The sequence below is a fragment of the Lampris incognitus genome, chromosome 3, assembly GCF_029633865.1.
Source record: "Lampris incognitus isolate fLamInc1 chromosome 3, fLamInc1.hap2, whole genome shotgun sequence".
Lineage (NCBI taxonomy): Eukaryota > Metazoa > Chordata > Actinopteri > Lampriformes > Lampridae > Lampris > Lampris incognitus.
The window spans coordinates 37,353,423-37,380,817 of NC_079213.1; the positions used below are offsets into that span (position 1 = coordinate 37,353,423).

The window sequence follows — 27,395 nt, forward strand, 5'->3', positions numbered from 1 at the left end:
TGTGTGTGTGTGTGTGTGTGTGTGTGTGTAAGTTGGGATAAAACCACGAGTTCAACATGTGGCCATGCATGTTCTGTCCAGACCTACGTGGCATATAAGGACAGGAAGTTAAGGAGCTGTAAGGAAACAAGAGGATTCGAGCAGGAAGAGGCAGTTGTGCCAGAAGAATGGGGGACTGTGGGGTGAAGTCTGAGAGGGCTTAGACTTTCTTCTCCTCAATGATTTTGTGAAGTTCATCTGCATCTTCGGCCGTTTTGACCCGGATTAGCAAAGGGGTAGGGCTGTTGAGGTTCTTGTCATCCACAGGCGGGTTGGGTACACACACCACCATAATGTTGTTCTTCCCCATTCTGGAGCAAGGCATGGATGCCGGCACGATGATGTTCAGCAAGATGTTTCCTGAAGGGAATGAGGACAAGAGTCAACATCTCACACATATAACTTGAGCCAAAACCTGAGCTACACAACAGTACCAGCTAGACCTTCTGCCTTTAACAGCCCCATCCATCCATCATCCCAACTGCTGATCCTGCTCCTGGGGTCGCGGGGATGCTGGAGCCTATCCCAGCGGTCACTGGGCGGCAGGTGGGGAGACACCCTGGACAGGCTGCCAGGCCATCACAGGGCCTTTAACAGTTAAGACTGAACATCTTTAATAAAACACAGAGACCCTTCTGGGACAATATAAATAATTTGACAGTTCTACCTGTCAAATTATTTATATATATAATGCCGGCAACCTGGAAAGGTTGCCCACACCGAGACCTGGCCATCACCATTGACAACACCGTGGTGATGCCAACTCGGACTGCAAAGAATCTGGATGGGATCCTGGACGACCAACTGTCGTTTGCTGCAAACGTTGCATCGGTTGCTCGCTCCTGCAGATTTCCCCTCTATAACTTCAGGAGGATCGCCCATTCCTCACCAACGAGGCGGCACAGGTGCTCATCCAGGTTCTGGTCATTTCCCGGTGGACTACGGCAACTCCCTCCTTGCCGCTGCCCCGGCGTCGGCCATCAGACCTCTGGAGCTTGTTCAGAAAGCTGCAGCCCGTCTGGTGTTCAACCGCCCTAAGTTCTCCCACACAACTCCCCTTCTCAAGTCCCTACACTGGCTCCCAGTAGCTGCTCGCATCCAGTTTAAGACTCTGGTGCTAGCCTAAAGGGCAGTGAAAGGAACAGCTCCTTCGTATCTCCAGGCCACGGTCAAGCCCTACACACCCGCCCGACCACTTCGCTCTGCTGCCTCGGGACGCCTGGTTGCCCCATCGCTCAGACGCCCCTGCTGCCGATCGACCCGGTCACGGCTCTTTTCTGTCCTGGCCCCACAGTGGTGGACTGAACTCCCCACTGATGTCAGGACAGCGGAGTCGCTGCCCATCTTCCGGCGCAGGTTGAAAACTCACCTCTTCAAGAACTACTACCCTGTTACTTGCTCTGAGAACTTCTTGTATTCACACATTTAAAAAAAACTCTTTCTTGCGCTTTTACTTTAGCACTGGTTTTGCTCTTAGATGCTTGTTTAGATACACTTATGACCTCTGATGACTAGTAGTTCTCCTGATTTCCTACGTTAAATAATGCACTTATTGTAAGTTGCTTTGCATAAAAGCATTGGCTAAATGACTGTAATGTAATGTAATGTAAATACCTGACCATGAGGAGAGCTGAGCTCCCTCCCTGTTTCCCCCCCCCCTTCCCCCAGCCCCTTCTTTCTTACATTTTTATTTAATCCTATTTTCTATTTCTTTAATTATCTATTTTACATGTATGTACACTACCGTTCAAAAGTTTGGGATCACCCAAACAATTTCGTGTTTTCCATGAAAAGTCACACTTATTCACCACCATATGTTGTGAAATGAATAGAAAATAGAGTCAAGACATTGACAAGGTTAGAAATAATGATTTGTATTTGAAATAAGATTTTTTTTACATCAAACTTTGCTTTCGTCAAAGAATCCTCCATTTGCAGCAATTACAGCATTGCAGACCTTTGGCATTCTAGCTGTTAATTTGTTGAGGTAATCTGGAGAAATTGCACCCCACGCTTCCAGAAGCAGCTCCCACAAGTTGGATTGGTTGGATGGGCACTTCTTTGAGCAGATTGAGTTTCTGGAGCATCACATTTGTGGGGTCAATTAAACGCTCAAAATGGCCAGAAAAAGAGAACTTTCCTCTGAAACTCGACAGTCTATTCTTGTTCTTAGAAATGAAGGCTATTCCATGCGAGAAATTGCTAAGAAATTGAAGATTTCCTACACCGGTGTGTACTACTCCCTTCAGAGGACAGCACAAACAGGCTCTAACAGGTACTATTTAATGAAGATGCCAGTTGGGGACCTGTGAGGCGTCTGTTTCTCAAACTAGAGACTCTAATGTACTTATCTTCTTGCTCAGTTGTGCAACGCGGCCTCCCACTTCTTTTTCTACTCTGGTTAGAGCCTGTTTGTGCTGTCCTCTGAAGGGAGTAGTACACACCGGTGTAGGAAATCTTCAATTTCTTAGCAATTTCTCGCATGGAATAGCCTTCATTTCTAAGAACAAGAATAGACTGTCGAGTTTCAGATGAAAGTTCTCTTTTTCTGGCCATTTTGAGCGTTTAATTGACCCCACAAATGTGATGCTCCAGAAACTCAATCTGCTCAAAGAAGTGCCCATCCAACCAATCCAACTTGTGGGAGCTGCTTCTGGAAGCGTGGGGTGCAATTTCTCCAGATTACCTCAACAAATTAACAGCTAGAATGCCAAAGGTCTGCAATGCTGTAATTGCTGCAAATGGAGGATTCTTTGACGAAAGCAAAGTTTGATGTAAAAAAAATCTTATTTCAAATACAAATCATTATTTCTAACCTTGTCAATGTCTTGACTCTATTTTCTATTCATTTCACAACATATGGTGGTGAATAAGTGTGACTTTTCATGGAAAACACAAAATTGTTTGGGTGATCCCAAACTTTTGAATGGTAGTGTATATTTGTATGTATATGTATATTTGTATGTGTATGTACATGTACATCAGGAATCAGGAACACTTTGTCAATTCAGCTCATGTACTTGCACACATGAAGTGAAACGAAATGCCGTTTCCCCCAGGCAACATACAGTGCATCCGGAAAGTATTCACACCCCTTCACTTTCCCCACATTTTGTTATGTTACAGCCTTATTCCAAAATGGATTAAATTCCTTTTTTTTCCTCATCAATCTACACACAATACCCCATAATGGCAAAGTGAAAAAGGTTTTGTAGAAATTTTTGCCAATTTATTAAAAATAAAAAACTGAAATGTTGCATGTACATAAGTATTCACACACTTTGCTATGACACTCAAAATTGAGCTCAGGTTCATCCTGTTTCCACTGATCATCCTTGAGATGTTTCTACATCTTGATTGGAGTCTACCCGTAGTAAATTCAATTGATTGGACATGATTTGGAAAGGCACACACCTGTCTATATAAGGTCCCACTGTTGACAGTGCATGTCAGAGCAGAAACCAAGCCATGAAGTCAAAGGAATTGTCTGTGGACCTCCGGGACAGGATTGTATCGAGGCACAGATCTAGGGAAGGGTACAAAAAAATTTCTACAGATTTGAAGGTCCCGAAGAGCACAGTGGTCTCCATCATTCATAAATGGAAGAAGTTTGGATCCACCAGGACTCTTCCTAGAGCTGTCCGCCCAGCCAAACTGAGCAAACGGGGGAGAAGGGCCTTGGTCAGGTAGGTGACCAAGAACCCGATGGTCACCCTGACAGAGCTCCAGCGTTCCTCTGTGGAGATGGGAGAACCTTCCAGAAGGACAACCATCTCTGTAGCACTCCACCAATCAGGCCTTTATGGTAGAGTGGCCAGACGGAAGCCTCTGCTCAGTAAAAGGCACATGACAGCCCGCTTGGAGTTTGCCAGAAAGCACCTAAAGGACTCTCAGACCATGAGAAACAAGATTCTCTGGTCTGATGAAACCAAGATTGAACTCTTTGGCCTGAATGCCAAACGTCACATCTGGAGGAAACCAGGCACCTCTCATCACCTTGCTAATACCATCCCTACAGTGAAGCATGGCGGTGGCAGCATCATGCTGTGGGGATGTTTTTCAGCGGGAGGAACTGGGAGACTAGTCAGGATCGAGGGAAAGATGAATGGAGCAAAGTACAGAGAGATCCTAGATGAAAACCTGCTCCAGAGCACTCAGGACCTCAGACTGGGGCAAAGGTTTACCTTTCAACACGACAACGACCCTAAGCACGCAGCCAAGACAACGGAGTGGCTTCGGGACAAGTCTGTGAATGTCCTTGAGTGGCTCAGCCAGAGCCCAGACTTGAACCCCATTGAACATCTCTGGAAAGACCTGAAAATAGCTGTGCAGCGATGCTCCCCATCTAACCTTACAGAGCTCAAGAGGATCTGCAGAGAAGAATGGGAGAAATACCCCAAATATAGGTGTGCCAAGCTTGTAGCTTCATACCCAAGAAGGCTTGAGGCTGTAATCGCTGCCAAGGGTGCCTCAACCAAGTACTGAGTAAAGGGTGTGAATACTTATGTACATGCAATATTTCAGTTTTTTATTTTTAATAAATTTGCAAAAATTTCTACAAAACCTTTTTCACTTTGTCATTATGGGGTATTGTATGTAGATTGATGAGGAAAAAAAAGGAATTTAATCCATTTTGGAATAAGGCTGTAACATAACAAAATGTGGGGTTAAGTGAAGGGGTGTGAATACTTTCCGGATACACTGTATATATATATATATATATATATATATATATATATATATATATATATATATATATATATATATACAGTGTTTTTTATTTTTCCAAAAACCAGCGATGGTGTTGATAAAAACATAAATATAAATAATAATAATAATCATTACATTTATATAGCGCTTTTCTAGACACCCAAAGCACTTCACAGCTTCTGGAAACCATCAATGGTGTTGATAAAACAAATGAGGAGCAGAATGTTAAGAACACTAATAAATCTTAATATATTATTAGGATTATTATCTTTTATGTGTGTATATATGTATGTATATGTGTGTATATATATATATATATATATATATATATACATACATACACACACACATACACAATTTAATCTTTTTTGTCTGCTTTGCTTCTCTATTTAGGGTGCAGTTGGGTGGGTTGAGGGTGGGTCAAGTCAAGTCAATTTTATTTGTGTAGCCCAATATCACAAATTACAAATTTACCTCAGTGGTCTTAACAGCAACACAACCTGTCCTTAGACCCTCTCATCGGATAAGGAACAACCCCCTAAAATAACACCCCTTTAACAGGGAGAAAAAAATAGGATACAGGTGGGTTATTGGTTGGTGGGTTTGGTTTTCATGGGGTAAAGCTCATAGGCACGTTTACATATTGTTCAGTTTGTCTTATACACCTGTGCAAAAATGCAGTAAAAAGATTATAAAAAAAAACCCTGAAAAATCTGTCAGTAGTTACACAACACAACCACTAGGGGGACTAGTACGTTGTAATAGCCTCATGTCAGCATAGCGGTACTAATGTAGCCGAGTTAATCAGAGCAGGTGGAGGTCTTGTGGCTGGTTCCTTTACTACCACTGCTGACACAGATTACATCTACTAACAGCCAGCGTGCTCCTGGTCTTCTGGTCAGCTACTTCCTTTTAGGTTCTATGTAAGCCATCGCTGCTTCTGGGTAAAGGTGTGGTGAAGCATGTTCTGAGGTTTGGCAAGTTCCACCTCTACCTCCTCACTATATGCCACGTATTTAACACAATATAAAAAGATGAGCCGCCTGAAAACTAGTTTAAGCATCACGTGTCTCCTCCGCAGGTGAGCTGCTGAGAACATACCCAGATTGGTGTCGGCCCGCACTATCATCTGTGTCTTCCCATCCGGCATCTGTTTCAGGTGCAGCGTGCCCGTCCCCTTCTCCTTGAATTCAGAATCCTTCTTATAGAAGAGTTTGCATCTGCAAGGAACAACACGAATTCATCCTTCACACACTGGAGATTTCATATTTACAAACAGACCTACAAACACATTACACACTGTTTCACAAATAAATAGAGCCAGTCATGTACTGGAAGCATCAGACCTGCGCGTTCTGAGCAGCAACGGAGGACTTTCATGCTTCAACACACTTGAGGTCTAAGAAGATGTTTTCTCCAAACCTGCTTAGATTTTAGAATGTCAACATTGAATCACCTTTTTTATTTTTTCCCTTTTTCTCCCCAACTGTATCCAGCCAATTACCCCTCTCTTCTGAGCCGTCCCGGTCTCTGCTCCACCCCCTCTATGGAGCCGGGGAGGGCTGTAGACTACCACGTCTCCTCCCATACATGTGGAGTCACCAGCTGCTTTTCCCCCCCCTGACAGTGAAGAGTTTCACCTGGGGGACGTAGCACGTGGGGGGATCACGCTATTCCCCCCAGTCCCCCCCCCCCCAAACAGGCACCCCGACCGACCAGAGGAGGCACTAGTGTAGCAACCAGGACACATACCCACATCCGGCTTCCCACCTGCAGACTTGGCTAATTGTGTCTGTAGGGACGCCAAACCAAGCTGGAAGTAACACGGGGATTTGAACCGGTGATCTCCGTGACAGGAGGCAACGGAATCGAATGCCACTCCACCCGGATGCCATGAATCACTTTTCAGTTATATGAAGGTGAACAACTGTTTTTTGTATGGTTGTCTGACGTTAAAGTATTCACAGAGGTCAAGTCACTTTGTTCACCACATGGTTCCACTCACACAAACACAACACACCTGAGATTAATAAAGGTGTCTCCCGCTTCCCTACACGGAACTACAAATTCACCTTTAAAATCCAGTACGTAGCATGTTTAACCCTTGTGTTCTGATTGGGTCAAAATGACCCGTATGAAATTACAACTACTAACTATAAACGGTGTTGATATTAGTTAATATTAGTAATAAGACATATGGATAAGACATATTGGGTATTTTTAGATAAATATTACAACTGTATTGCTATAAAATCCAAAGGTGGCTTGGGTCAGTATGACTGGTGAACAACACATCCATTACTCATCAGTGAACAGAACATGAGGATTAACTAACTGGCAACCTAAGCTGTGGCTTTGAATTTTGAACAGCAGTTTGTTTAGAGCTGTACCTGCTTATTACACTGTTATTACCCACTTACTACACCGTTATTACAATGTTAGGAACAAATGTATTTCACATCAAGCAAAATGTTGCAGTGCTACCGGTTGATACAGAGCAGACCTACTTTTTGGAGTAGAAGGCATCCTTCTCCTTGATCTCTCGGACCTCAGGTTTGGGGGGTTCCTCCGATTCCTCATCTTCATTTTGATCTGCACATTGAAATAACACACCGTTACCCAACACTGGCATTCAGCATTTACGTCTGAAACAGATAACCGTACTGCCTGGTGTTAGATGGCTAATGGATCATCTCTCATGTAAAGGGGGGCTTTTAAAAAACCCAGACGACCAAAACAGAAACCACAAAGGAAAAACTGCTAAAATCAGCTGAGCAGTAGCCAGGTTATGTTATCAACAAAAATAAACTAAGTTGTAAATACAGACACTGACATTCACATTTCACCCCAACTCCTTATTGCAGATGAACAACATAAGCCTGATGCACTGCTACCAAACTAAAACACCCTCACTTCCATGATACCAGACCAACACACCTGAAGACGTTTTCATGACCGACACCAGTGAAGAAATACTCCACGTTACACTGCTTCCATACTGCACAGCTCATGTACATTTACATTCTTCTACATAAACATAACGTGATCTACTAATTTCAAGGAACACAGGAAATCCTACACAATCCCAATAAAACACATCTTACTTCTTCTCTACCTGTGTATCATGGGAATTTGTACTCATGCTGTGTCGATGTGTTGGCTGAAGGATTATATTAGTCATTCCTCTGCATGTCGCCAAGTTGAAAAGCTAATTTACCACCACACTCCCCTGTGCCGTTTTGGAGAGGGAAAAAAAAAAAAGAGGAAAAAAAAAAAACAACATCAAATCTTTAGTGTGTACCTGCAGGTTGGGCAGCCTCAGCTTTTGCCCCGCTGAAAGAGAAGGGCACTGGTGGGACTGTGGAAGCTGAAGCTCCAAAGAGGGAGCCCTGGCTGGAAGAAGGTTTGGCGGAGAAGGAGAAGCTGGAGGGAGATGCACCGGCACCTAGGGAACCAAGCGCTGAGCTATCCACTTTCTGCCCAAAGTTAAACGTTATGCCAGCGGGAACCGGGGCAGCGCCGCCTTTGTCTTGGGGTGAGTCGCCCTTTTCCTTGCCAAAGGAGAACAAAGCAGAGGCTGGTGTCGGGGCTGTCACCGTGCCTGTTGTGCTGCTGCTGGAGAAGGAGGGGACTGCTGTGGTGCTGGCTGGCAGCTGCCCCCTTTGCCTCTCCCCAGGCGTTTTGCTGCTGGAGCCTCCGTCGACCACTGTGGCAGACTCCCCCGCTGCTCCTCCATACTTTTTCTCAATGCTGGCCAGGTGCCTCTCATAATCCCTGAAGATCGGGTTAAGGTCACACAGAGGGTTGTCGTTCACATGCTTGGTTATCCAATCCCGTACGGAGCAGTTAAGAGCGGTGAGCTGTCGGCTGTACTCCTTATTGCCACTGCCGCTGCTGCTGCAGGAGATGGAGCTCTGAGTCAGGCTCGGGGTGGAGCCATTGGTCTGGTTGATGGTGATGTCACTCGTGGGCTTGGCAGAGGTGGAGCCATTAAACGTTGACCCTAAGATGAAAAGCAGCAAGAAGAACGTTATTCTGACTACATGCATGGCCAGGATGCCTGAGAGGTAGAAAGCTGTGTGTGTCAGAGGGACGGAGAGGGAGGGTGGGGAGGCTGGATGAAGCCCCCCTCCCCCTACTGGCAGTCAACAGAGCTGTTCCGCTGACTGGAACACTGCAGCCCTGTCATCCTGCCCTGCAGCTACACGTTAGTGAAGAAGAAGCTATACACAACACAGCCCCCATCAGCCTGACATGCCGAACGTCTGCCCTTCACAAAGAAACGCATCTTAATGTAATTACATGTGGAATGAGGACCTCTAGCTGCCAGGGGTATGCTGAGGAAGTTCATGTTCACACGCTGCATTTTCCTGCATCTTACAAGAATAACACAAACAAATGATACTTAACTACATCAGTGTGGAAATGGTTTAAGACACATGTACATAACTAAGAAATAATATCTTGCACTTTTTCATGACTGTCAATGCGCATCAATATTTCTAGTGGTTCCTGCAACTAGGGATCAAACACTATTTTTGTTGTTTTAGCTTTTGATTTATTCTTTTCATTTCCAGATCTTGTGAGGTGGTTCATGAGAGGTATTCAATGGTTAGATAATTTACCCAAAATGGTGGATAATAGTTGTGGGTTACCACACTGTAAACATGACCCCATTTGGCCAGATGGTGGCGCTTTAACTGAATGTCACAATATGCTGCAGGACTACTTGTATCCTCTGACCACTACAACAGCTTTTATGCCATTATGATGTTTTCCAAAACATTTTAACTGGGTTTTTTGCGGCTGCTCACACCAAATGTGTAAGCAGCTCAGAGATACAGACACACAAACGTAGCAGGTTTTAATTGATAAACAACATCGCTGCCAGTGCCACTGACTTTATAATTTAAAAAGATATGTGCCCAAGCAGTGAAATGGTGACAGCTCAATGACTACTGATGCAATGATCATACATGGTAGGATACATGTTAGGATATGTCACACTATGAAATGTCTACACAAAGCCTTTTCAACACCACTCCATAGGTTCTACAGCTGACCTGTCCATCATGGCCAGTAACTGATTTTCACACCAAATGGTGTCCATAATTTGATGTCAACTCTTATTTCAAGTCTCTTGCAGCATCCATGACCACCACTTTGGATTTTATGCCACAATTAACAAGCCCCCCCCCCCTTCCAGAATTTATCATGTTTGGATCCATTCACACATAAAACAGATCACATTAAAAGAGACAAATGTACTATGAAAAGGCAGAATATGATAAACATGTTGTTTACCATTTACCAACTAAAATTACCGAGGTACAAAGTCAAAAGAAGAATTGCCATAAAAATGACCACTGGTCTATTCGTTGAAAAAAAAAATACATATTTTTAATAATGTGCTATTGCTATGTGCGGCAGTAGTGCAGTATAAGTATAGATAGGGTGTTATGTGCACCATGCTTGTTCATATAATTTGTTCCGATTTAGATTTCTTATTTTGTCTTCTATTTCTATTTGTTTCTATTTTCTTGTTATCTTGTATCTTGTTAGTTTTAAGTTTTGTCTTACTAGAGCGTGAGTGTCTGTAATAGAACCCAATTTCCCCTTGGGGATGAATAGAGTATTTTGATTCTGATTAATATTAATGTTAAATAATAACTAGAAAATGCATTTCCTGCAGAAAATGCGTGTGAATGCTGAAAGCTGAAGGAAATTGCTGAAGCAGTGCTGAAAACTGCTGCAAAAACAGCTGAAATTAAGAATCAAAACTTGGAACCTGAAGCTGAAATAAACTGGAGGCTGAAAACTAAAATAAACTGGAGGCTGAAGCTGAAATATACTGGAGGCTGAAAGCTGAAATAAACTGGATGCTGAAAGCTGAAATAAACTGGAGGCTGAAGCTGAAATAAACTGGAGGCTGAAAGCTGAGATAAACTGGAGGCTGAAGCTGATATAAACTGGAGGTTGAAAGCTGAAATAAACTGGAGGCTGAAAGTCGAAATAAACTGGATGCTGAAATAAACTGGAGGCTGAAAGCTGAAATAAACTGGAGGCTGAAGCTGATATAAACTGGAGGCTGAAAGCTGAAATAAACTGGATGCTAAAGCTGAAATAAACTGGAGGTTGAAAGCTGAAATAAACTGGAGGCTGAAGCTGAAATAAACTGGACGCTGAAAGCGGAAATAAACTGGAGGCTGAAGCTGAAATAAACTGGAGGCTGAAGCTGAAATAAACTGGCTGCTGAAGCTGAAATAAAACGGAGCTGAAGCTGAAATAAACTGGATGCTGAAGCTGAAATAAATGGGACTGAAGCTGAAATAAACTGGAGGCTGAAGGTGAAATAAACTGGAGGCTGAAGCTGAAATAAACTGGGGGCTGAAGCTGAAATAAACTGTGGGCTGAAAGCTGAAATAAACTGGAGGCTGAAGCTGAAATAAACTGGAAGCTGAAAGCTGAAATAAACTGGAGGCTGAAGCTGAAATAAACTGTGGGCTGAAAGCTGAAATAAACTGGAGGCTGAAAGCTGAAATAAACTGGGGGTTGAAAGCTGAAATAAACTGGAGGCTGAAAACTGAAATAAACTGGAGGCTGAAAACTGAAATAAACTGGAGGCTGAAAGCTGAAATAAACTGAAGGCTGAAAGCTGAAATAAACTGGAGGCTGAAAGCTGAAATAAACTGGGGGCTGAAAGCTGAAATAAATTGCTGAAGTAGTGCTGAAAATGGCTGATAAAGCATCTGATATGAACTGAAATGCATATCGCTGCTTAACTGCAAATCATGCACGCTGAAGTGTGATAGTGGCAGTTGTGATAGTGGCAGTTGGACTCTATATTGTGTCAGCACCTAAAGAACCTGAAGATGGTGAAGTCTGAACTGGAAGCTAGAACATGGTCGCCTACAGGCAGAATTGGGAGCTGAAGTGCATTACTAAAAGAAAAGCGCACCATCACGCACAAATTACGAGGGGCCATTTTGATCGTTCATGGTCGTTTTAGGTAGATCTTATCATAACTTTTTTGTGTGCGATTGATCTAAAGCGAATTTTAATGCAAATATATGCAATTTTAGGAGAATTCAGGGAGCAACAGGTCTGTATCTTATTTTTTTTCAGTTATTAAACTTTTTCTTTTTATTGACAAGAATACAAATGATACAGGAACATTGTACATATGTTTCATCAGACCAATCAACTATATACAACCTTACACCTTCACATCCAATGGTCATAACAAAAGTAAATATAGAAAATGAATGAACTGTAGTATTAACAATAATAATGATGATAATGTTGAACAAAAATAAAGCACTTTTGCCAGGGGGAAAATTTACAGTGTACATTAAGTAAAAATGTTATAATGTAAGCAAGCATTATATATATATATATATATATATATATATATATATATATTTTTTTTTATAAAAATCTATTTCTGATTTCTCCCAATTTAGTGGCCAATCGATCCCTATTTTAATTCAAACACCCACCCACGTACTGCATGCGTTCGCCAACTGCATCTCTCCAGCCAGCAATCTCGAAGGAGACGCCTCCCCACTTTCGTGACAAGGCGACTCCAGGCCGAACCACTGTTTTTTCCGACACACACAGAGACGCATTCACGTGACGAACACAAGCCGACTCCGCCCCCCTCCCGAAGACAGTGTTGCCAATGATTGCTGCTTCATCGAGTCCGGCCATAGTCGGATCTGACGAGACCGGGGAGCGAACCCCAGTCCCCAGTGGGCAACTGCATCGACACAAAGCCGATGCTTAGACCGCTACACCACCGCGGACCCAAGCATTATATATTTTGACTACTTTTGTTTGTGCTTCTGGAAATGGTAGAGATATATTTCTCAATTTCTATAATTAAAGCAGGAAAGAATGATTTATTATTTAAACATCTACTTTTATGGATGTGACATTTTGCAAAAACAAAAAAAGATTTATTAAGTACAACTTACTGTTACTTTCACTATTTGTGTCATGGAAACCAAACAATACATATTCCCATTTAAGGGAAAAATTATTACAGACTTTAGATATAATAAAAGCATTTAATTCCTTCCAAAGTTTTCTGGAAAAAGTGCAGTCCCAAAATAAATGTGTGACTGTCTCATTTTGAGTTTTGTACAAAGAACAATAGGGGTTCATTGTTTTTACAAATCTTCTCAGGTACTGACTCGCTGGGTAAAACCTGTGTAATAATTTAAAGGAAACCTCTTTTATTTTGTTATTTATCAAACATTTATGTGGTAGCATCCAAACCTTTTTCCAACAGATATTAGTAATACATTTACTCCAATGAAAAACGACATATGGTACAGAGACTATATGTTGTTGGAACAAAGCACGAATAGCTCTGTTATTATTTTTATGAGATGCAGCAAAACAGATTTTGCCAACTGGAGTGTTAGCTGCATTCAACAATGGAGAGTCATCTAAATCCACAGAGGAAGAGTTTTTAAAGAGCATCTAAACCCACAGAGGAAGAGTTTTTAAAGAGCCCTGGGGGGAACTGATGGCTCTGTGAGATGGTGTTGGAAGTTTTGTTTCCAACCTGTACTGACTGAGGTCTGTCTGTTAGGAAGTCTAATAGCCATTTACAGAGGGGGGTGTTCAGGCCCAGCGAACCCAGTTTGCTCACCAAGTGCTGGGGATGATTGTATTGAAAGCTGAAGTGATGTCAACAAACAGCATTCGCACATGGGCGTTGTTTTCCTCCAGATGTGCTAGCTTCAGGTGGAGTGCAGAGGATATGACATCTTCAGTGGAGTGGTTGGGCAGTATGCAAACTGGATCAGGTCTAGTGTAGGGGGGAGTCTGGATATTATGTGGTCCTTGACCAGCCTCTTGAAGCACTTCATCATGATGGGAGCGAGTACTACGGGGCGGTAGTCGTTGAGACATGAAATTGTAGATTTCTTTGGCACTGGTATGATGGTGGTGGTCTTGAAGCATGGCTCAGTGGGATGTTAAAAATGTCTGTGAGAACATGTGCCAGTTTGTCAGCACATTCTCTGACTGGCCTGATGAATGGCCTTTATTTATAAAAAAACAGAATGTAATGCTATATAAAATGCAACTTGATTGATTGATGTTCATTTGACTGTTTCAATAGGTCATAGACTCAAGTACAAACATGTTAAGGAGTCTGGACTGGTTGAAAAGACTGGGGTAACAAAACCTGGGCAACAACAGCAAAAAACAGACATCTTAAAAAAAGTACAACCTAGTCCCCATTTCACTGAAAAACCCTCTGACCAGGGCAACTTCAACCACATCACAACAATCTGGTCAATTAACATCTCTAAGATTTCTTCTTCTTCTTTCGGCTTGTTCCCTGTTTCCCAGGGGTTGCCACAGTGGATCTGAAAGTTTCCATCGGTACCCTGTAACCAAGATCTACTTTTACATTTGTCAGCCAGCCGAGCTCTACCAGCCCAAATATGGAACCGTATTACTGCAATACCCATTCAATACACACAATAAACAGAAAATAATACAGCCACTATACAGTATAGCTCTCTGTGTTAGAAAAGTAGAAATAAATGTCATTCTCTACCTTAGTGGGACCACTGGCACAGGGAGGAGAAGGCTGGTTTCTTATAGTCAGGGTTGTAGCAGCTGGTTGCAAGCCTTAGGCAGGCCAGAAGGTGGTCATCTGTCATTGTGGATCTGTACTTCGACTTGATAGCGATTGTACAGAAAACGGCTTATAACAGGTGACTGAAATTCAGATTTGACCAGAAATGTAAAGCACTTTGAGTGGCTGCTGCAGCTAGAAAAGCGCTATATAAAATGCAACTTGATTAATTGAATGATTGATTGATTGATGATCTTCATGTGAGGAAAAAGCAGATTCACACAGGTAGGTTGATCCAAAAAGTGCTGTGAGGTTCATGGCACATCTGCTGAGGTTGGGGTATTTTTCCTGCAGCAGTAGCTCCCAGAACGCTCCCTTCATCCCTTGTGTTGCCCTGGATTTAATCTCAATGTCAGTTTGAAGTGTGAGGATCTCATTCTCTACAGCAGGGCTGTCCAGGTGAAACAGTGACGCCACTTTGGAGGCAATGTCATCCACATCAATACTTCCGAATGGAAACACAGATAGCTGGCAACAGGTTCAATGGATGCAAAGTCAGTAAAGCGCCTATCAAACTCTGACAAGATGTTCTGAACTTGCTCCTCATAATGTGCATTATCAAGCTGTGCTGTGTCGTTACCCTGATGTTTAAGTTCTGCCAGCACGTGAGCAAAGTTTCGCAGGTCACTGCACTGCAGCCTACTTGACAGCAGTTGGAGCTTCCTTTTAAATGCATTCACTGAGCCGATCATGTTTATTACATATTTATCCTTTCCCTGTAGTTCTAAATTCAGCTCATTCAGCATGCTGGTGAGATCAGTTAGGAATGCAAATCCAAAAGCCACTTGTCCTCTAGCTGTGTATATTAAACATGTTTAGCGAGCTTGAGAAAATCTTTGATTTCAGGCTACAACTCACTGAATCTCTCCAAAAATGTTCCTCTGCCCAGCCGCCTTATGTCCATGTACAGCAACAGGTCTGTGTGTTCTGCCCGTCTCCTCCAAGTGTGCACGAAATAGCCTCCTCTGTATGCTCCTTGCCCTAACCGAGCACACAGTTTTCATAGCAATATCCATCACTTCTTTCATGTTTAAGATCTTCCCACACCGCGCTTGTTGGTGAACTGTGCAATGATAACTAAGGAAGTTCGGGAAAGAATCACTTTGCTTGCACAATCCAACGAACCAATTGGTATGGCCTACGATAGCAGGTGCGCCATCAGTTATAATGGAGATGAGTTTAAAAAGGGGCAATTTATTCTGGTTAATGAATTCCATGAATGCTTGAAAAATATCTTCGCCTCTAGACTGTCCTTTAAGTGGCAAAATGGTGAGCAGCTCTTCTTTTGCGCTCGTGTCTTCAAAGGCCATGCAGAACTGTGCCACATCCACCATATTGATTGACTCGTCGAACTGGAGGGAAAAACATTCACATGCGTCAATGTCCTTCTTCAGCTGCTCATGAAGATTCTCGGCCATTTCCTCACAGCGCTGTGTAACAGTATTCCGAGATAGTTGAACATCTTTAATGGCATCCACAATGTCCGTTTTATTCTTGAAATCACTGAAGAGTGCATCCGCAGCCACAACAAACGCCTCTTTCACAATTTCGCCGTCTTTGAAAGATTTCTTATGCTTTGCAAGAACATGACTGACGTGATTCAATGCCATCGTTGCAGCCTTACCCTTGGTGTTGGGTCTCATAAAAATAGACTGTTGCGCTGCTAATGGGGCAGTGTCAATGAGCAATTTTTAGCCCTTCCCGAGCGGAAGCGGAAGCTTCGCCGCAAACGCAAGTCAGACATCAGATGCACTACACTACATTAGAAGTAAGCACTTTGTTGTAATTTTCGTTTTTTGCGTAATATTTTGCCATCTTCACCTATTTTTTCTAGTGTGCCATGGCTTATATAAAACACAGCCATGCTGTACTGTCTAACATGCTCCATATGTCTGACTTGCTGTGACGCGTCCATAGCGACAGCAATGCTGTGACATCACTCGGACGCTGCCCCATTGAGACTTCATTTCCTGCAATTTTCTGGTTCGTAGAGCTGTTTTCACTGGGAAATCTGCATCATAGCTTTTGTGCACCATTTTAAAATGCCGCTCCAAATTACCCTTCTTCGGTATAACCACACTAGCATTGCAGATCAGACAAATAGATTTTGCATTGGAATAAACGAAAAAATAATATTCCTCCCCTTCATTGTGGGAATGATAAGTTTTTGATCTTTTTGCTTCTGCCATTTTTGTTGTTTGTTGTCTCTGAACACTCAAAAGAAAATTAAAGAGAAGTCGATCTTGTTAACATTAGTCACAACTCTCATCTCCTCTTCTTCACTTTGACGCTGACAGTGAATGTAAGGTTACGCCTTCATACATCAGAGCTTAAGAATGAGATAATTCGCAAATATCTTGATTGACGCTGAATCTGACTAATACAGGACTAATGCAGACCTTGCCTCTTAATGGTTAGTCAGATTCGATGTCAATCAAGACGTGAACACAAGGGACTGTCGACTTTTTTCATAAATTTACATTTATTTATTTATTTTTCAAAATCTAACTCCATTTTTCAAAATCATCTCACGATCGACTGGTAATCAGGCCGAGCGACTGGTTGGGCACCCCTGCCCTCTACATGTATTTTCTTATTTTGCTGTGTACGGATCATTACTGGATGTTAACCTTTGGGCAGCAGGATGCCATAAAAACGTAGCGACCAAGTGCCAGATCGAGACTGTAGGCATACATCCCAGAGGAAACTATGACATTGGTGCACATAGCGCCAGGCGGGAAAAGCTCGTTCCAAAATGAGAGTGAATCTGGGTTTGGCTAACACATATTTGGCTGCCAATGTCTATCAGAGTGTGTCCATTTGGCTGGTTTGAACAAAGTTCTCATATAAGTTTTCTATATTTTCTTTGGGTGTTTCATTTAAGGACAATGTTTTTCTAAATTTGGACAGTAAAATGGCACTAACCTTATAATAATGTCTGGTTAGTGCAAAAAAGGAATCCTTAATTATTGCTGGCAACTAAACATGCAATAGATTAGCAATATGTGTTTTCCGTTTTGTTTTTCAGGTAATATTTTCACTTTTCAAATTTGCTATTCAAGTTCGACCAAGTCTCTGAAGTTTGAATTGTTCAAAAATAGTATTATAGTTGTTAAAATTTTAATTTTGGTGTCAGTTAGTCTCATAACAGACATACTAACATATGCAATGCATTAATATCTCAAACTGGTATTTATCTTGACAAAATAAAGAGTTTAAAAACCTGCCATTGCGTCCAGGTAGCGTGTAGGTCCAAGTACTGTGAAATCAGTAACGTAAAACGATACAGTGAAAGCTATGAACTAAAAAGGATATAGGATAATCATGAAAAGGAAAAAAAAACATGGAATTGAAAGCTACTTCAATCTACGACCATGGACATACTTCCCATCACGTGAAGGCAAACTGCGAGAAAATGTGAACTAGTGACGACTTATTATATTGTCATTTTACCCAACTGAAGTATACAGTTCAACCAACAGATGTCAACATCAACTGAGCTAGCTTCTCACTGGGTGTAGCAGCAGGTGCTGTAGAAGAGAAACCGCCAAAGGATGCAGTGGTGTTATTCCCATTGGTCAGGACAGGGGGGGCACCATTCCCAAAACCAGAAAAAGTTGGAGGCGTACCTCCAGTAGCTGTCGATGAGTTCATGGAGAACCCTTTAAAACCTTTGAAGGCTCCATTTGTTTCACTCTAAAAGAAAACGAAACAACAATTTTGGACACAATAAGAATATAGCTACTACTCACTCATTTAAAACACAATCTCTTGAAAAGATATGCTAATATGCATATAAAATCAAACATAATGGACTACTTAATTTCAATGTTTACTGGTTTTGACAACTTTTAGGCCTAAAGGGCATACAGGCCACGACTCTTCTCTCAAACCCCGTTTACACGTGGTTTTAAAATGTGCTTTTTGTGATTAGACAGCGCTCAATACAAGTGTAAACGACCACCAAAACGTTTTGTGAACTGGTTACTCAAACCACTTGCCGAGGTGGTCTGGGACGCATTTGCCCACATATCTTTTGTAGTGTAAACGCTAATGCGTCCTGATGCGTCCCTGACAAGGACGTAACAGGAAATCTTCTTCTTCGGAGTAATGAAATCTGATCACAAGTGGTCAGTAGGATGTGTCTCACTGTCCACTTGTGATCCGATCGCCAAAAACACATTTTAAAACCAAGAGTAAACAGGGTCTCAGATTTGCTTGTACCAATGATGATGTCCAGCAAATCTAAACCTTTAGAATTATCTGAGCATACTTAAAGTGAGAACCTGTGTGTTGAATAGAACCTGTATGTTGAATAACTTTCTCATTAAAAGGGTTGAAGTAAACCAGATGTAAGACAGCTTAAAAATCTGTGCCTTTACCTCTGCTCCAACATTTCGACGTTTAGCCTTCTTAATTGCCCGGTTCTTTAACACGTCTTCACTTGCAAGTGAGAAAGTCCCTGCCTGTTGGACACCATATTGTAAAAGTTAGTTTTACAGGTGAATAAGATTTTTCTGCAACATGCAGAAAAATCAGCTCAGAATATTCTTTCACTCTCCCCGTTTTCTCTCATTTTAACCAACCACTACAAAATACTATGAAAAGCTATTACATCTGAAATCAACTGAGCAGTTGTACGTGGAATTGGGGCCAGATATATAGCTTTAAGAAAAAGAAGATATGGTTTTTATAGATCAGTGTATTCACATTACTGAACAAGGGATTATTAGACAAGTTTCTGTCCAGGTTCACTGCAATGAAAACATACAGATTAGCCCAGAGGAAAGTTATGTCATTATGTGATGTGTCCCCGTCTTCAAGACCTCCATCTGAAGAGTTGCCTCATCTATGGAAGGCACCAGCCTTTTGGCCTCTGCAGTCCACTGGCCAACAGCTGTCTCAGGAAGTAGAGGATGTCCCCTGAGAGTTTAGAGGAACTTTCAAATCGTTTCTTAAAGTTTTATGCCTGGATTGTCATGAACTCCTCCCACATTTCACTCTTCTCACAATGCTCCTGCAGACATGGAAGGTGCAACTTTCTCCTGTGAATGTCTCTCTCTAAAAGGTTCAGCTTCGACCGTAGAGCTTCAACCACCTTGTACATGTCTGTAACGGTGTGGTTCTTGCATGGTAATGGCAGATTAAGGTGATTTAAATGAGACACGATGTCACACAAAAAAATAACATATGCCATCACCTTATTGTCACTTAAAAACCTCTGATATTCTTGGGCTTTTTGGCTCTAGAGTCTGGATAAAAATGACACAAGATCGATGTGCAGGTCGCACACCCTCTCCAACACGCGGCCTTTGCTCAGCCAGCAAACATCATTGTGCAGCAAAAGATCCTTGCGTTCCACTGACATTTCCTGCAGCAATGTTCTGAAAAGGGGATGTTGCAGACCAGAACTCTTGCAAACGAAATGTACCAGTCTCGTCACAGCATCCATCGCCTCTTTCATTTCCCCACACAATTTAATGCACAACACCGATTTGTGAATAATGCAATGAAATGCTAACAGTGCTGGGTTAACAGCTGCAAGCCTGCTTACCAAGTCCTTGTGTTGTCCCACCATTGATGGAGACCCATTGACGACAACGCACACAATTTTGCTCATATCCAAGAGATTCTTCTCAAAGAACAGTGCTAACTCATTAAAGATGATTTCCCCAGTTGTGCGCCCAGACAGAGGAAACAAAGCAGCTCTTCCTGAAAGGTCTTTTCATCAAAACATCTTTTGAACACAGATGGCTGTTCCATATCGGTTCGGTCACAGGACGAGTCTCTGGCTAGTGATATGGCTTCTGCTTTCTTCAAATTGGTGAGTAGATTGGAAAAACACTCCTGCACTAAAAGTTCTACTCTTCTCGTTGCCGTGTAAGCCGACAATGGCCCCTTTGCTTTAATAGCTCCACAACCGTTTTGTTTTACTCATCATGACTTAAAACTTCACCAACCATATCAACTGCACACGTTTTAATCAACTCAGCATCAGTGAATGACTTCTTATCTTCAGCAAGGTTCCATGAGACATGCAGCGATGCAGCTGCTGCACTCCCTTGTGCCGATGTTGATTTACAGATAGTAGAAACGGAGTGCTTGTATGATGTTATCATATTTGCTATTTTTTGTTTGCGGTGATCTAATTTTGTAGGGTAGTTGGCATTAAAACTGGCAGCATGCGTAGTGTTGAAGTGTCACTTGAGATCATCTGCTGTGCAGACAGCTACGGTCTGCATGCATATCAAGCATGTTAGTTTGACATTGGCATGGTCCGGTAAAATAAAACAACTGATTAGTCCACTTAGATCCCCCCCTTTTTTTCTCAGTGCATCCAGCCAATTACCCCACTCTTCCAAGCCTTCCTGGTAACTGCTCTACCCCCTCTGCCGATCCGGGGAGGGCTGCAGACTACCACATGCCTCCTCCAATACATGTGGAGTTGTGAGCCGCTTCTTTTCACCTGACAGTGCGGAGTTTCACCAGGGGGACGTAGCATTTTGGAGGATCATGCTATTCCTCCCAGTCCCCCCCCCCTCCCCGAACAGGCGCCCCGACTGATGAGAGGAGGTGCTAGTGTAGCAGCCAGGACACATACCCACATCCGGCTTCCCACCCGCAGACACTGGCCTGTAGATGGTGTAGACTGTGGAGTCCTGGTCTGACGTTTTAGCTCTCCTGTGTTGTGCCATCCTCTTGGCCAGTGTCTGTTTAGTTTCCCCAATGTACAAGTCACGGCAATCCTCCTGGCACGGAACAGTGTACACTATATTGCTCTGTTTGTGCTGGGGCATCCGATCCTTGGGGTGGACCAACTTCTAGCGCAGTGTGTTTTGGGGCTTAAAAGCAACTGAGACGCACTTTGAAAAATACACGTCTCAACTGTTCCACCACTCCTACCAAATAGAATCACCACTGGTTTATGCTTAGACAGCTGTCGTCCTTCTCCCTTCGACTGGCTGGTGGACTGTTTGGGCATCTTCCTGACTTTGACAAATGCCCAGTTAGGATAACCACACTTAACAGGGCCTGTTTAATGTGTTAATGTTGTGTCCATGGTGTTGTCAGCTCAGTGGTACAGCGTCCTGATGACTCCTAGTCTGTGCTCCAAGCTAAGAAGTCATTTACTGATGCTGAGCTGATTAAAACGTGTGCAACTGATATGGCTGGCGACATTTTAAGTCATGATGAGAAAAACAAAATGGTTGTGGAGCTATTAAAGCAAGATGCCATTGTTGGCTAACACGGCACAAACTAATGTCACTAAATTTTTGAGTTATCTTGCGGATCAGAGCTGTGGTGTCCATAGCTGGCGGAGGTTCATCACTTTTTGATAGACTTTGTTGTTTGGCTAGCAGCCGGAGCAGGCATCATTTTCTGTGCCTGAATTTTCATTTATTTCAACATTGCGTGTCATCAAAGGGACACTCTTCTTCTTGCCACTAGTTCGTACAACACCGTGCTAGTATAAGCTGAGAGGGCGAATTAAATTGAAATAATATGAAGTCATGTGGGAATGGGAGCTCAGCAATAACACGTCTCTTAGTCAGCTATCTTCGTGTGCCCCCCCCCCAACCTCAGTTTTTGATAGAGCGAGAATTCAGGAGGCATTTTGCTTACAAGGCCAGAATGAAAGTTGTACATTATAAATTCATGACCAGAGTGTATTATTCTTACCCCAAATTCCCATTAAACAGTACCAATTGTAGGATAAAAGCCCTTTCACTAGAGCAAACATTTTATAATTTGTTTTACATATGCATCACTATATCCAACCTTAGAAAAGATGAGGTTGGCTGTGCTAGCAAGGCATACTGTACAGAACCACAGCATTGAGGTTAAGTTAAATAACGTGGAGTTTGTTAAAAACTTACCTCCTCGCCCTCATCTTCCTGATCCCAGTTCCTGTCAGTTAGCTCCTTATCAGCAATCCTTTTCGCCATCACACCTGCTTTGTAACAAATGGGATCCACAGTTAGCCTTATAGTTCAAAACTACCTACATGTAATTCTGATCATTCTAGAGTATGATAAACTCAACTGTACATCCAGCATAAAAAAACCACCATAACATGGTTCCTAATTACCATTTGGTAATTAGGAACCATGTTTAGCAGCTGATATCCTAATGCTCTTCTGAAGAGGAAAGTTGTATAATTTTGATTGTCAGCAAGGCAGACCAAACATTAAAAAAAAAAAAAAAAAACAGGCCAGCAAAGGACAGAAGATTGTATTTATATATATTCTCAGTCATATAATCGTGACAACTTCATAGCTTTAAAACTAACTGCTAGGAAAATGAATAGATGAATGTTATGTGTTGTGTTTTAAATGTATGTATCTTAAATAGACTATGTGTTGATACCTGCCTATTAATTGCCCCTTGGGAATTGATAATTGAAAGGAATTGAATGATGCCCTACAATAAACTAAGAAACACTGGAGGCCACTACCAACAGCGGCAACCACCGAGTTCTTTAATCCCACTTTGGGGTGTCCATTTCCCTGTTCTTTTAAAGACCCTGCCAGTGCACCACCCCTCCGGCAGCTCTGTATACGTCCTGATATACGTGGACCTAGCGAGCTATCTTCTACTGTAGGCTTTACCAGGGGGATAGAATATATGTGGAGGCTCATGCGATTTCCCCCAGAACGAACCCCAGCTGTACAGGCACCCCACCACCTGTAGAGGTAATTGACCGCAAAACCGGGACACAATACCCCTACTGGTTTCCCACCCAGGACCAATGACAACTGTGCTCCCTGTACAACTTGGCTGGATTGGAAGCAACACCAGGGTTAAACCATGAACCTCAGCATTGGGATGCTAGAATACGAGTCCGCTAGACCGCGCTGATGGAATTCTGTTGGACTTCTATGTTAGTACACCTAAATATCAACTGAAGGACCAGTGAGCAGACATTTTGAATTGCTGCTGTAGGACATAATCCAGCCCGCAGCTGGATTATGAACAATAAAAAAAACAAAAACACAAGAGCATGACCTGTTTTGAACGCTATCTCTGAACTGTGTTGCCTGGCTAAAATCTTGGAATCCTGGGTAAATCAGCTCAGGTTCTGTTTCTTTTTGCTTTCTGTACCCCCCCCCCCCATCAGTTTGTCTGTAGGCCTATGCATAGTAAATTTCTGCACTGTCCCTGGTTTTAAATGACATTGCCATGGATAGCAAAATGTCTTATGCTGCACTGTTTATAGACTCGTCCAAGGCATTCGATACTGTTGACCGTTTGTTACGTTCATTCTGATATCTTAAATATTATTAAAGGTATTCCGCAAGGTTCAGTTGAAGTCCAATATTGTTCTTAATTTACATCAATGATATTGTCCCTTCTTCCGAATCCTGTAAATTTCATCTTTATATGGATAATACAGATTTATATTGTACCACAACTTCTATACAATTAGCAACTGAATGTCTGCAATCTACATTTGATTCACTCTGCTCTCCAACTACATAACCATAAGTTAGTGCTAAATTCAGACAAACCAAATGGAAGCTGTTCACCAAGGCTACTCATACTGAATCTCTTAACATTCATTATGCAGATGGCATTGGCATAAAGATAGTGCCTTAGTAAAAATACCTTGGTATCTGGCTGGACAATAATCTTAACTCCAAGCATCACATTAACACACTGATTTCCACAATTAAAATAACACTTGGTTTTCTACACAGAAATAAGAATTGCAACCCTATTCACCAGAGAAAAAGAACTGTTGAATCAATTTTTTTTATCAGTTTTGGATTATGGTGATGTTATATATGGAAAAGCTGCTGCCTCTACACTGAAATCATTGGGTGCTGTCTACCTCAGCCCTAAGGTTTATAGCTGGTGATCCCTACAGCACCCACCACTGCCATCTTTACCAATCGGTTGGCAGACCATCTTTGGCTGTGAGATGGGACCAGCACTAGTTTTTATTCATCTTCTTCTTTCAGCTTGTTCCCTGTTTCCCAGAGGTCGCCACAGGGAATTTGACAGTTTTCATCGGGACCCTGTGAGGTCACAGCACCGATGACAGCCGCTGTTAACCCGGGCCTTGACCAATTCAGTATGGTCTTGTCAATCTGCATAATGATTTGGCAAAATTTTACATCAGATGCCCTTCCTGACACAACCACTAACCCTATAGACGGGGGCACAGGTAAAGCGCTGGATGCCATCCCACTATTCATGGACTTGCACCCATGCCTGTCAACGTATTGGTTTTTATTCATCTATAAAACTTTAATCATAGACTATAAAATAATGGACGTAGAGACTTTAACATCACCCATTGGTTTTGTGGACTACAGTTTTGAAGCCTCGAGTTTGGCATTTTCCTGTTTCCATCCTAGTTTTTTTAAACCGGACGTGACCATATTTGGATGAGAGGGTGGAGCGAGGGATGGCTCTGACTTAGAAACTCGAGGACACCATGCTCGCCCAAAACCTCGCTGGCAACTTGACTATAATGGCTCCACTGTGAAAAGTCACATTCCAAATTTATCGCACGCTAAGACAACAAGACCAACTCGAAATGGCTGCTTCACATGAATAATATCAGTGTAACTAAGATTCGCTGAAAAAAATATTATTTTACATGGATAGATTATAGCTTCGATACAAGTTTCATGAGTTTTACTTTGGCACTTCCTGGCTGGCTGCAGCTCATTTCAAATGTATTGCACGCTTAGACAACAAGACCAACTCGAAATGGCTGCTTCACATGAACAGTTGGTGTAACTGAGATTCACTGAAATACTAAAATAATTTTTCACATGAATGGATTATCAAGCGGACACCTAAAAAGTTCAGTTATTTAAATGTACACAGCGCCATGGATAGGCATTGCAACCAGGTCCTAACCTGCCACTCAAAGTGGCCACGCCCTTAATTATGCATCACTTTGTCTTAATATAATTTAAAGGGTGAGTTATATAACCCCCCCCCCCACACAGTTGTCATAAATGTGAAATTAGCTATACAGACCAAAAACCACGTTTTTCTAACAGGCTGTGAAACTGAGCATTTTAATATGGGGGGGGGGGGTCTATGGGGGTTGCCCTGTGATGGCTCGGCAGCCTGTCCAGGGTGTCTCCTCGCCTGCCCCCCAATGACTGCTGGTATAGGCTCCAGCGTCCCCGCGACCCTGAGGGCAGAATAAGTGGTTTCGATAATGGATGAATGGATGGACGGTCTATGGGGGTTGACTCGTTTAAGGAGCCAGCCCCTAGTGGCCATTCGATGAAATGCACCTTTTGGCACTTCAGCATTGGCTTAATTTTTCCACATCTGTATTAAAGCAAATGAGCTCAGCTTTCAGCTAGCCCATGCAGTCCCCCCCCCCCGCACATTTGTCATGAACGGAAAATTGGCTTTAGAGACCAAAAACAGTTTTGTTTTCTTTCTACCAGGCTATAAAAACGTTTAATTCTGCTGTTAAATTGAGCATTTTAACGAGGGGTCAAGTGGCCATTCGAGGAACTGCACATTTTGGCACGTCAGCATTGGCTTCATTTTTCTGCATCTGTATTAAAGCCAAGCGGCTTTAATGCAGATGCTTCCACCCTATATTTCATCCGTCTTAACTCTGAACTCCCATAATCTTGGTACAACTGAACTAGGAAACTGGCATTCTCTTACAGTGTACCCTATACATGGAGTAATCTGCAAAAGGCCTTAAACTTGGAACCTCTGCTGCCAGTAAATCTGTTCAAAGGCCTTAATTCAGATATGTTTTAATTGTAAATGCTTTTAACTATACTGTAATTTTATGTTACACACCTCATTCTATTAGTCAACCAATAGTCTTGTTGCAACCAAGCAGTTACACACCTGATTATATTAGTCAACCAAGTCTTAAGGACCTTGACCCTGTAACTGCTTGGTTCGAATAAAGACCTGCACCCACACCGGCCCTTCTGGATCACGTTGCCCACCCGTGGATGAACCGATTCAACTTTCTTTGATATTCACCCCCTTGCATGTTGATCATCCTGCATTTTAACTTTTAACAATCATACAATATCGTTTTTATTGCTAGCTCTTTTGTTTGCGAGCACTGCTTTACATCTCGACACCACTGTAAATGATGACGCCTCCTCAACGGTCTGCCGAGGTAAAATAAAGGTTGCGTGAAAACACACAACCCAGTAAGTCGGACATTACGTTGTATTATAGTAATGCACATGAACTAACTGGCATGAAACAGGAAATCAGACATTACGGAATACGCGACAAAGATATGAGGTATTCTTTGTAAATACATTCATTCACCGCGGTGTTACGTTCAACACGAACCGAGTCAAACTCAGCGGATATTTAAACAGAAAGTCCGCGTTACTCTGCCGGGTGTGCGGCTCCACATGACCCGGTTACCGCCGCTGCGCCGCTATTCTAACTTCAGCTAACGCGTTAGCATTAGCAACTCACCACAAATCACGATCTCCATTTCCCAGATTACGTTCTGATAAAAGATAACTACGCGCATGAGGCACAGACACTTGCAGCGGGGTCGGGAGCCACATTTAGGCTCGTCGTTCCCGGCTCCGTGCCGTGAACATGCCCGTGTCTCTCCACACCGAGACAGCGGCCCACACGCTAGCGGCTAGCTAGCACCCGCTATCACATACGCTGTGTCCGGCACAGACCCACTCATCAGTACGCTTAAAACAACTCACCTTCGCCAAGAATAAATACTCCTATAAATATGACTTCATAAAAACCGACAACAGGTACTGCTAACCTTTTGGATAGGATGAGCGAGTTGTTAAATCTTAGTCATTTTAACGAGCCTCTCTCAAGCCACCATTTTACACACCGGGATATCCGCGGTTCGCGCGCCTCTGGCATGCGCACTAGCGTTTCCGTTTTCATGGGATTTGTAGTAAACTATAAGGCCGCTGTCACCGATGCTGTGCGTCAAGCACACTGCCCTAGCGGGCTAGCTGGAGGCTAGCACACTTATTTTTTATTTTATTTT

General features: G+C 42.6%; 1 protein-coding gene across 3 annotated transcripts; it reads right to left on the reverse strand.

Annotated features, from left to right (window-relative positions):
- On the reverse strand, window positions 1-27,253 carry nup50 (nucleoporin 50). 3 transcript variants are annotated; one of them, XM_056276084.1, is made up of 8 exons: window positions 27,159-27,253; window positions 22,285-22,361; window positions 18,790-18,873; window positions 17,920-18,103; window positions 8,051-8,752; window positions 7,257-7,341; window positions 5,851-5,969; window positions 1-399 (listed from the first exon to the last, which is right to left on the reverse strand). In XM_056276084.1, the coding sequence occupies exons 2-8, from the start codon at window positions 22,351-22,353 to the stop codon at window positions 200-202; spliced, it is 1,443 nt and encodes a 480-aa protein (XP_056132059.1). In that variant the 5' UTR covers window positions 22,354-22,361; window positions 27,159-27,253; the 3' UTR covers window positions 1-199. The 3 variants fall into 3 exon arrangements, with proteins under 3 accessions (XP_056132059.1, XP_056132061.1, XP_056132060.1); XM_056276086.1 differs by having other exon boundaries at window positions 22,285-22,358; window positions 27,159-27,246; XM_056276085.1 differs by having other exon boundaries at window positions 27,094-27,171.
- Between the last annotated feature and the right edge of the window lie 142 nt (window positions 27,254-27,395).